At 65.6% G+C, this 10567-nt stretch overlaps 1 protein-coding gene across 5 annotated transcripts; it reads right to left on the bottom strand.

The window, feature by feature from the left end:
- Window positions 1-507: 507 nt before the first annotated feature.
- On the bottom strand, window positions 508-10338 carry RHPN1 (rhophilin Rho GTPase binding protein 1). Of its 5 annotated transcripts, none has more exons than XM_037732439.1 (15): window positions 10162-10338; window positions 6946-7061; window positions 6058-6186; window positions 5700-5775; window positions 4811-4888; window positions 4370-4494; window positions 4115-4299; window positions 3679-3872; window positions 3265-3421; window positions 3077-3190; window positions 2479-2673; window positions 1924-2000; window positions 1578-1724; window positions 1329-1490; window positions 508-884 (listed from the first exon to the last, which is right to left on the bottom strand). In XM_037732439.1, exons 1-15 carry the CDS (start codon window positions 10219-10221, stop codon window positions 669-671), a joined length of 2031 nt encoding a protein of 676 aa, XP_037588367.1. In that variant the 5' UTR covers window positions 10222-10338; the 3' UTR covers window positions 508-668. The 5 variants fall into 5 exon arrangements, with proteins under 5 accessions (XP_037588367.1, XP_037588368.1, XP_017367008.1 ...); XM_037732440.1 differs by having other exon boundaries at window positions 3077-3187; XM_017511519.2 differs by having other exon boundaries at window positions 3077-3187; window positions 4115-4281.
- Between the last annotated feature and the right edge of the window lie 229 nt (window positions 10339-10567).

Raw genomic sequence — 10567 nt, 5'->3', positions numbered from 1 at the left:
CTCTGTACAGCTTGACTACAGCTCTAGGCCCCAGACCCCAAGACCTTTGCCCTCTCTCCCCAGGGGGCAGCAGGACCTCAGGGCCTCCCGCATCTCCCCTCCCCCACAGCAGGCAGTGGGGCCTCAGGGCCTCCTGCATCCCCACAGCACCCCCATGCCCAGACGGGACAACGGGAGGTATTTCAGGGGAGGCCTTGGCTGGGACCCTGCCTAGAGGTCTGTGGGTGCCATGGACACACTTGGCTGCTGCATGGCAGAGGAGCAGGGAGCAAAGGGGTGCCCAGCAGTAGTCGCTGTGCACCAGGCAGAAGCTTGGCTGGAGGCAGGACTGACACCTCAGGGTCTGTGCCCAGGGCAGCAGCAGGTGGACAGAGCCTGGGGGTACAGAGGGGAGGCTGTGAGGAGCCCCCAGGGCAGGTCAGCCCCAGGAAGCTGACCTCAGATCGGCAGAGGGACTGGCACCCTTCCTGTGTATGGGTGAAGTGGCCACGGCTCCCGTCACTGGGCTCAGACAGGTCTGACCATTGTCTTTAATGGGCAGGAAGGTGCCTGGGGCAACCTCCGGCACAGGGCAAAGCAGGCACTGCCTGCAGGCCCTCTGGGTGGGGGAGTGCTTGATGCTTCCCACCAGCTGGAGCCAGAGCTGGGGTGTGTGGGGAGCCGCGCCCTCACAGCTGCCCTGGGAGCTCCGAGGGTGAGGGTGGAGCCGTCTTCGCTGGGGCGCCGGGCTGTGAGCAGCCTCCAGTCTTGCCCTGTTGGGTCTTTCGGCTCCAGCCGAGGAGGGGCCGGGGGCTGGCCCTTGTGGATGCCGGGGTCTTGCAACCATGCTCCCTCTGGCTCCTCAGAAGCCCCTTGGGGCCCAGCAGGGCGGGCCGGCGGTCCCCCTACAGCAGGGACAGAGACTGCGGTCAGCCACTGCCGCCCGTCCCTACCTGCAGCCAGTCTGGGAGGAGGCGAGGACCCCCTGGGTGGGGCCGGCACGTCATGAAACTGTTTGGGGGCTCCCATCAGGACAGCCACATAGCAGGGGCCCATGGGTTTCACCCAGCCCTGGGTCAGCCATGCTCTGGGATGGAGCGCCAGACCCAGAAGCCTCCAGCCTGAGGATACAGAGGCTGAGGGAGGAGTGAGCTGCAGCACCCTCGGGGCAGAGCAGTGCCCCCAGGTGGAGGCCAAAGTACAGGTGGCCCCTACCCAGGAGCCCCCCAGGGGAGGGTTGCCTGTCTCCCTGCCTCCCCTTCCTAATGCTGCTCAAGCATCCGGGGCAGGCCCAGGGCCAGGGTGGGGACAGCAGGGTGGGGATTGCTCCTCAGGGCCCTGGGGCTCACCAGGCAGGGCAGGCCAGAGCTGGGCAGCAGCGACACCACCTGCAGGCTGGCACCTGCGTCTCCCGAAGCCCTCAGCTCCGCCACCACCTCCGCGTGCCTCCACCAGCGGCACGGCTGCCCGTTCACCGCCACGATGTAGTCACCCTCCTTCAGGCCTGCCGCCTGCGGGGAGACTTGGACAGTGAGACAGGGACATCATACCCTGGCGGGCACCAGGGACTCCACCTCAGGGACCGGAGGGGCCCTTACCGCAGCCTGGCCCCCCGGAATGACGGCAGCAATGAGGACAGGCGAGTCTCCCCGAAGTGTGAGACCGAAGCCGCCCTCTCCTCGGGTCAGGTGGATGGGGCCCACCAGCCGCCACCGGTTCTTGGCTGAGAACACAGACAGGGGCCCCTGGCGGGGCTCAGAGGTCAGAGGAGACCCTGCCTGGCCAGCACCCCCGCCCAACCTGAGCACCGAGGGACACCGAGGGTTCCACGAGGCAGGCCAGGCAGACCTCGACCACCAACAAAGGCCTGAGGCCACGTGCTGGTCAGAGCCACGTAGCCCAAGCTGCCAGTGCTGGAGGGCACCTGGGGACAGGTGTGCTCACCAGCCGATGGAAGATGTCAGGCCCCTTCCCCTGGGACAGGTGCGGCATCCTGGCCTCTGGCTTCTGGCGGGTCTTAGCTGAGAGGGCGGGAAGAAGAGCAGAGCTAAGCTGGAAGCCTGTGGGCACCAGCCCCTGGAATTTGCCAGGCCACAGGGCATGACCTCGAGCAGACACAGGCCCTGCCTCTGACCTCTAGGCCTGGCCACTCTGCAATGCTGGGAGGAGCGCGCCAGGTGCCCTGAACACACGATCTCCCTGCCCAAGTGGCTCCAGAAGCCCTCCCTGGAGTCAGCCATGCCTGCCCGGGCCTGTGGGCTTCCCCTCAGGGCAGAGGCTGGGGTGGGGAGGGAGATGCTGAGGAGCATGGTTGGCCCCTGGTCCCCTGCAGGGCCAGGCAGCTCTGCGGGCCCTCGAGATCACCGCCTGGAAAGTGCCACTGTGATTTAATTCACTGTGGTGACCGCGTCTTTAATGCAATCAGCCTCCTTTTCTCCAGGGTGAAGGCCCCCACCCCAGCCGGGGATGCAGCCGCCCAGACAGGCCCTGGCTGCTCACGCCGGATGTCGGGGGCCTCCGCCGTCTCACAGAAGTCATCCTCGCAGTCGAGTTCTGAGTACTTGGCCAGTGAACGCTGCAGCGCCTGGGCGACCACGGCCCGCAGCAGGTCCACCTCCCGCAGGACACGGCACAGTGTGTGCAGCCGCAGCGCCTCCTCCTGCCCCAGGATGGCGCGCTTCAGGTGCGCCTTGCCTGCACCGGGCACAGCGCTGTCACACACCATGTGGGCCCGAGGGCCCCAGGGCTTGGCAGGAGGAGTGGGCAAGGCCAGGGCTGCAGGGCTCATCACAGCCACGTTCACTGTGGGCCTGAGCCATGGGGCGAGGGGCTGGCTGTGCTGGAGGGCTCTGCCAGGTGCAAAGAGGGGGCCAGGGATGGGCGAGCTGCTCCCAGTGGTGGCCCACCTGCTCATGGCTGCCTGGGGCTCCTGTGCTGGGCCGCCACCCATCAGGCACAGGGCATCCAGGGATAGGTCGGCGGCCTCCCCATCCGCATGGGACGGCAGGTGGCAAAGAGCATGAGGGCGGTGTGGGATGCGCTGCTGCTATTGGTGGCCACCTGAGCCCCCAGGGCATTCCATGCACAGATGCCTTACCAAGCTTCCTGCGCTCCTCCAGCTCCAGTGGCAGTGCGGGGCCTCGGGGCTCAGAGGAGGCGTGGGGCTGGAGGAAGACCTGCTCGTGTGCGGGGAGCTCTCCCTCGGTCGCTGCTGGGGGACAGAGAGGCCATGAGGCCCGGGCAGGGGCCTCTGCAGCACCACAGGCAGGCGGGGCAGGCACTCACGGGAGCTGTCGCAGAGGGCCATGGCTATGTGGTAGTGGGCCAGGGAGCAGAAGTACTCAGCCTTGACATGCACCAGGGTGATCCAGGAGGCGGGCACGTAGTCGTGGACGGGGGGCTGGGCCATGGTCCGGTGCACGAGCCTGTACTCGGCTGCCACCTGCCGTGGACATGGAGGGCACTCGAGGGCCTCCTGCTCTCCGGGTGGTGGCTGCCTCTGCCCACTGGCCTCCACCTGCTCTGACCAACACCCCAGCAGCCTCTCCAGCACCCCAGTTCCTGCTGCCTCATGCCGTCCCCTTGAGCAGAGGCTCCAGCCCCACAGAAGCGAGGCAGATCTCACGCCTGCCTGGACCCCAGCTCTGACCCCAACTCGGCCCCACCCCCTGCACCCTGACAAGGGTGCTGTGAGCTCACCTGGGCAGCCTCCTGTGCCAGGTGCAGCTGGGCCAGGCAGTCGCAGGGAGCCATGGAGGCAGGTGGCAAGAGGCCCTCAAACACACATTCCTGGGCCTGGGCCATCATGAGCTGCTCCAGGGCGCAGAGGGATGCAGCATTCATGTCTGGGCTTGGCGCATGTGAGAAGTTCTCCCTCAGGAGGCTGAAGGCCCCTGCAGACAGAGTGAGGGAGGGTGCTCACACGCAGGCCCTGCACCTGCCTCTCTCTGCCCCACGTGGCACTCAGGGTGGCCAGCCAGGGCTGGTCCAGGGACAAGGTGGGCCCAATGTGCTCACTCAGCCCCCTTACCTGAGGGACTGACGTCCTAGCCACCCCCAGCTCCTGGCCCGCAGAAGGGGCTCTGTGGTACCCTGGCACTGAACCCTGCCCCACCGCGGCCCAGGCTGCCCTCACCAGCGGCCCTCTGGAAGGCCTCCACGGCGCAGTGGACACCCTCGACGCAGGTGCGGTCCTGGCGCGCCCCGATCTGCGTGTGTAGGGCACCAATGTTGAAAAGCACGCTGCCCTTCTCGAAGGCCAGGGCACGCTGCTGGGCCGGGACCCCAGTGAGCGAGTCATACCTGCAGTGCGGGGTCAGGCTGGGTGGAGTTCCCGTGGCGTGGCAGCCAGGCCTCCCCTCCCCAGGGCACCACTGCCTGCAGTCCCTACCACTGGAAGAAGAGCCCAAGGCTCCTGGCGGGGGTGAGGAAGCGTGCATCCAGGAGGCACAGCTGGTGGTAGTAGGTGGTGAGCAGCTCCAGGCCCGCCTCGTTCCGGCTGGGAGTCCGCATGGCCTGCGGGGCAGGAGCCACTGGGCCCCACCGCCCGGCCCACCCCACTCACACACCACTCTGGGGAGCCCCTGTGGGCATCAGCACCACAGGGGGTGGGGAGGCAAAGCCAGCGGGGCCCTAGGCAGCCACAACTCCCGAAGGCCAGCAGCGTGCGGCATGGGAGCCACCTGCAGGCCCCTCCACGCCCCCCAGCTGTGTCTCCCACGTCCCTGAGACATCCACACTGAGCTCTGCCTTCTGTTCCTGACTGAGGCCTGTCCTCAGCCTCTGCTTGTGTCTCCCGGGGCTGCAGGAGGGCAGGCGGGGAACCACACACCTGCCGAAGGGCCTCCAGCTCCCTGATTTCTGCTTCATAGGAGGTGCCGTCCTCTCCGAAGTGCACCGAGATCAGCTCCTGATGGGGGGCAGGTGTTGGCGTCCGCCCTGTGCCTGGCCTCCTTCCCTGGGGTCTCCCAGCCCACCTTGGGGAAAGACTCATGGTGGAGGGAGGGTCCATGTTGCAGAGCAGGCCGGCTGCCATGTAGGACCGGGGCCCTGGGCCCTGGCCCCTCAGAAGCCCCAGAGAAGGGCTGGGGGCCGATGTGTCCGGATGGACTCTGTGGGCTGATGCGGGTCAGAGCCCCTCTGGCCCTGGGACTCCCCCAGCCCATCACAGAAGTGGAGCCTGGAGACTCAGCGCCACTTTTATGCGCATTTCCTTATTCATCCCTGTGGCTCGGAGGCCAGGACCCGTCTGCCACTCAGTGACTCGCATGCTGAACAGTCAGTGGCTCCCACAGGCCCCTGACAGGCAATGCCAGTCTGTTTTGGGGTCTGAGCCCTTTCCAAGGCCCTCGTGGGCCAGTGCTAGGCGTGTGGCCCTGAGCCAATGGTGGTCTCCATGGGCGAGCCTGGGTCCCGTGCCCCTTCTTGGGTTTCCAGGCCCCATGGTCCTAGGGCATTGCCCGTCTGAGGGCAGGGCATGTGTTTGCACCCTCTCTATGGGATCAGCCCTGGCCTGGGGCGCAGGCACCACTGTGGGCCATGAACGAAGCAGAGGCTGGGTCCCTGGCCATGTATGCCAGGTCCCTGGTGTCCCTTTCACCCTTCCTCTGGGCCTTAGTTTCCCTATCTGTTCGATGAGATGGCTGGACCAGGAAGCTTCCAAGATCTCCTGGGTCCCAGGGCAGGGCCATGCCCCTTAGAGCTTGCAGGTCAGTGCGTACCTTCAGCGGTGTAGACCAGTCCAGCTCCTTGGTCTCCTTCAGGCCCAGAGGTATCATGGGGACAGTGACAGCTTCGCTACAACCAGAAGCATTGATTCCAGACTGTAAGGCTGAGCCCTGCTGGCCTCGGCAGCCCGGGTCCACTCCCAGGGCTCTGTGGCACGGTGTGCATCCCTCCCTCAGGATCCACATGTGCATCTGCCCTGGGGGGTGTTTTTGCAGCTCCTGGGGGGGGGGCTGCGTACCCCCCACCATCCTAAACCGCTCCTGAGGGGCACGGGCACCTGCAAGTCCCCCTCCACTGTCCTAAACCGCTCCCGAAGTGCACGCACACTCGCGGTCCTGGCCCCATCCGCACCTCCCATGCCGGCCAGAGTCCACGCCGCCGCTGAGCTCCTCCAGCTCCTCCTTCAGCAGCTGCAGGTGGGAGTTAACGTAGCTCAACTCCAGGGCGACCGTCTCTCTCACCCGGCTGTTGCTGGTGGCTCTGAGGGAGGCCGGGCAGTTGAAAGCCCAGCCCCAGGGCAGAGCCAAAGGCCCCGTGCCCACCGCAGCCCTCCGGCCAGCTACCTGTCAAGAGCTCACCCCACAGAGGGATGTTGCTGGCGGGGTCCGCCCCTCATGGGTGGGGCAGGGGCGAAGCAGGATCCGGGGGCTCACAGGTGATGCCTCCTACAATTCATCATCCCTGACCCCAGCCCCTGCATGTCCTGACTCCAGCCTGGGGGCACTTCCCTCAGCGCCCCAGCTTTCTTTGGGGCTCATACAGCCCTCCACAGCACTCAAACACAACTTCCTTGGATGGTGGGCAAGAGCCAGACCCCTCTCTGTGCCTGCATCAGGACCTGGCAAAGGGACCAGGGGTCCCCAAGGAAGGCCAGGATGGGGGCAGGGAGGCAGCAGGCACTGAGGGGCACTCACACATAGGCGAGGCTCACAGGTGGCGTGCTCCAAGGAAGAGGAGCGGGTCTTCCACCCCTTCCCAAGTCCCCAACCTTGGGACGTGACATCACCTGCCACAGCTCAGCCTCAACCATGCCTCTTCTGAGAAGCCCCCACGTGCACTGCTGGGGGCTCCCATGCTGCACACCCAGGGGGACACCGGTTCCCTGGCCCCTCCAGCCCAGCACAGAGGCCCATGGAGGCCTCTGTGACCCACTGTGGGGTAGACACCTACCTGGGTGGCTGCTCTGCCACCCTCACCCAGGTGGGCTTTGCTCGGGGCCCGGGGGCCTTGAGCACTCACCTGTAGAGGTTCTCAGCGCCCGTCCGCATCTGCAGCTCCTTGTCGATCTGCTGGTAAATCCAGGCCCTGCGGCTCTGCAGCTGGCCACGCTGTGTCTGTGTCAGGGAGTCATGGCCCTGCAGGGAGGCCACAGGCAATCACAGCCCTGACCCCGGGGGACCCCCACAAGCCACGGAGAGGAGTGTGGCCTGCCCGAGGCTAACGGGGTGGTCACTATGGGCTGGAGCTGGGGCTGGCCTCACAGGGAGGGACCAGACAGGGCCAGTGTGAACACAGGACCCGGCCAGATCAGTCAGTGCAGAACGACGTGGTGGTGGGGGATGCTGCGGATTGTGATGGGGGTCGGGGGGAGGCTGGCACCTGACAAGGACACCCCAGGGTCTCACCAGGCAGCCTGGACAAGCAGGGGCTCCAGGAGCCCTGAAGGAGGTGACTTGCTGCTCCACACATCCTTCCTCCTGCACTTCCAGCTTTCATTCTGGATCTCCCCTTCCCCCCTCCCCCAATTTTCTTCCATCTAACTCACCCATGCCTCCCAATTGTTCTGTGCAGGTTTAGGTGTGGGCACAAAGGACGGGGTCACCGAGGCTCTGGGGGCAGCCATCGGACCCCAGCAGCTGGTGCAGCGGCTGCGGTCCGACTTTGGGGATGGTTCTCAAAGTGAACACACACCGTGCATCCACCGTGCAGAGTCCTTTCCCATCCACACAGAAGGGACTCTGAGCCTCGAACCCATAGACTGCATCCCTGTGGCCCTACCCAGCACTGGCCATGGAGATACACAGGAGTGTGCCTGGCAGGGCCCCTTTCTGAACTTCCATGGCTCCTCTGTTTTCTGAAGTGGTGCAAATGTGTTGGGGCTTAAATTTCTCTCAAGGGAGGTCCAGTTTCATGCCTCAGGCCACCCCACCCTCATGGTGTTGGGGTCCTGCCTGCGTGATCCTCACATGTCCCTCCCACCGCTCTTCCCCGTGGCCACATGGGAACACCTGGCTCTCCACCCTGACAAAGTTCTTTATGTCACCTGTGGCTGTCTCCTGCGTGGGCTCCCAGGCTCAGAGTGGCTGGTTTGCCTATCCAGCACCCACTTCTTCCATACTTTGAGACCCACAATGCTGCTAAGGACAGTGACTCTCACCCAGCCCTGGGGCGAATCTGGTCTGTGTCAGGTGTGGCCATCCTGGCCACGTCTGCCAATCAGCAGCAAGACAAGGCCTCTGGTGGCTCCTGGGACTGCTTCTCACCCTTGTTGGGGAACAGGAACCCACGCCGTCCCCTAAACTCACGCCATCCCCAAATCCTTGTGCCGTCCTCTAGAACCCACGCCATCCCTCAAACCCCTGCGCCGTCCCCTAGAACCCACACCATCTGCAAACCCCTGCGCTGTCCCCTAGAACCCACGCCATCCCTCAAACCCCTGTGCCGTCCCCTAGAATCCACACCATCTCCAAACCCCTGTGCCGTCCCCTAGAACCCACACCATCTCCAAACCCCCATGCCATCCCCTAGAACCTACGCCATCCCCAAAACCCCCATGCCTGTGGTCCTCTCCTGGGAGCCCCTGTGGCCCCTGCGGGAGGGACAGCAGCTGCACTGGCCACCCTAGGCCATGACAGGCTTCTCCCATTCCCAGCTTGGCAGCCCTGACCACCTACTCACGCTGTTCCTCAGACGTGCTGAGGCCCAGGGCCTGGGAAGCAGCCATGGCAGGACTCTAGCTGCATCGCTGGAGCCCTGGGACCAGGCGAGCGCTCCCTGGACACCTGCTTTCATCATGCCGAGGGCAATCCAAGTCACCCAGACCTGTCCACAGGGCCTCAGGCCCAGGCATGGCCTATAAGTGGACAAATGACCAACCCCTGACCCACTGAACTCTGAGCATCAGGGCCAGTTTGGGGGCCAGCCTGATGGGGGTGGAACAGGCCTCACCCCAGCCTGGCCACAGGCATCAGGGAAGACTTTCCAGATCGCAGGACAGCCTGAGTGGTACGCGTGTGACACAGGGCCTGCCTCCGCCCCACGCCACCTCCCACAGGTGCCCTCCCCAGTCCCCTGATGGCAGCGCAGTTATTTCTGGATGGTGGAAGAGACGCCGCAGCCGGGAGGTGGTTGGAGACAGCTTCTCCCCGGGCAAGGGAGGGCCAGGCAAGGAGCCTGGCCACAGCCCACAGCCTGAAAAGCGTCACCTCCCGAGCCCTCTGGGACATCTTGTTTGTGCAGCTTCCCAAACATTCCACTCAAAACAACATGTGCCATCCCAGGCCACCTGCAGGCACGGCCACCCTGCCAGAGTAAGCTCACCAACGGCAGGCACAGGCTGCCTCTCTCTCCAGTGGCCAGGAGGTGCTGCAGCCTGGCGGTGGGCAGTAAGGGAGCCCTTAAGGGCTCTGCTCTGGTCAGCATCACCGGCCCAGTGACCTGCGATGGCACCGCCTCCTCCCCCAGGAGACCCGAGCCCAGACACCAAAGCTGAGTAGAGCCAGCCCAGGGACAATGCAGTCTGACGTCCCAGAGTGGAGCAGAGCTGGGTGCGATCCAAGGCTCGCCTAGAGCAAGCAGCAGGGGCAACCCTTGACTAAAAGCCCTTGGGGGGCACGGGCACTCAGCGCCTGGCAGGAGCACTGGGGCAGCCTCGAGCTGGTCCACAGGGAACAGGCAGGCTCTGGGCTGTAGAACAAGGCCCACGGACATGCCCTCTTTCCCGGGCACAGACGCAACAGGTCTCCACAGCCCTGCCTGCCCCTCCCACTTGCCCAGTCAGCCCCCAGGTTAGGGACCTCAGAAGGGGCGTAGGTTTGGGAATTGAGGAGAGACCAGGCGGGACGATCTCTCTCCATTTCCCATACCCAGGAGGCTTCCCGGCCAACTGCTACAAGTGCACCCAACGGGCACGCAGTTCCGGAGCGGGTGCAGAGGGAGGACCGAGCTAGAGAAAGAGGCTGTACAGGCCTGGAAAGGAACAGGGAGGAGGGTGTGGAGGGGGCGGTCACAGAGCCCGGCCCCACACCTGCCCAGAGGGGGCCAAGCGGAGGGAGCCCCGTCATCCGCTTCAGCGGTGAGGATGATCCAGACCTGGGCTCCCCTCATTCCTGGGCTCGCTTGAGTGGCCTGGAAGCGCCTCCGCCAAGCCCAGAGGGGGAAGGACGCAGGCTCTGGCCTCAGTTTCCCCGCCTGCGTCCAGGCCCCTCCTCCCGCCGCCGCGCCCGCCCTGCGCACCTGCAGCCGCGCACTCTTCTCGCCGGTGCCCGCGCCGTCGGGCCTCTCCTCCAGGATCATCTCCGCGCCCGCCGCGCCGGGGGTCCCCAAGGCCGCCTGCACCACCCCAGACGCGGGCTCCTCCGTGTCGCGCGGGTCCCCGACTGTCCCTCCCGGGTGGTGGCGGCCCGGCGCGGCTGGGCGGGGTGTGGGGCCGGCGTGCCCAACTGGCCGTTGCCCAATAGGCGGCAAGGCCGCTTCGACGGACAGCCAGGTCAGCCAACCAGAGCTCCAGGAAGGCGGGCTCTGGCCGACCAGCCCCGCCCTCCAGCGGGGTCCGGGAATCCGGTAACCCCTGGCAACCGCGGCCGGAACGCCGGCGCCCGTCGGCCGATTGCACTGCGCTTGCGCCGAGGCGCGTGCGGAC

Source organism: Cebus imitator, unplaced genomic scaffold (genome assembly GCF_001604975.1).
Source record: "Cebus imitator isolate Cc_AM_T3 unplaced genomic scaffold, Cebus_imitator-1.0 Scaffold449, whole genome shotgun sequence".
Taxonomy (NCBI): Eukaryota; Metazoa; Chordata; class Mammalia; order Primates; family Cebidae; genus Cebus; species Cebus imitator.
This window is presented reverse-complemented; position numbering and strand designations above follow the sequence as displayed.

Bases quoted from the DNA above. Each gene is read 5' to 3' on its own strand.
- RHPN1 (XM_037732439.1), bottom strand. From the start codon at position 10,221: ATGATCCTGGAGGAGAGGCCCGACGGCGCGGGCACCGGCGAGAAGAGT. The intron at 6,187-6,945 runs GTGAGTGCTCAA...GGCCTCCCTCAG, and splicing joins GGCGCTGAGAACCTCTACAG to AGCCACCAGCAACAGCCGGG. The intron at 2,001-2,478 runs GTGAGCAGCCAG...CCGCCCTCTCAG, and splicing joins GGAGGCCCCCGACATCCGGC to CTAAGACCCGCCAGAAGCCA.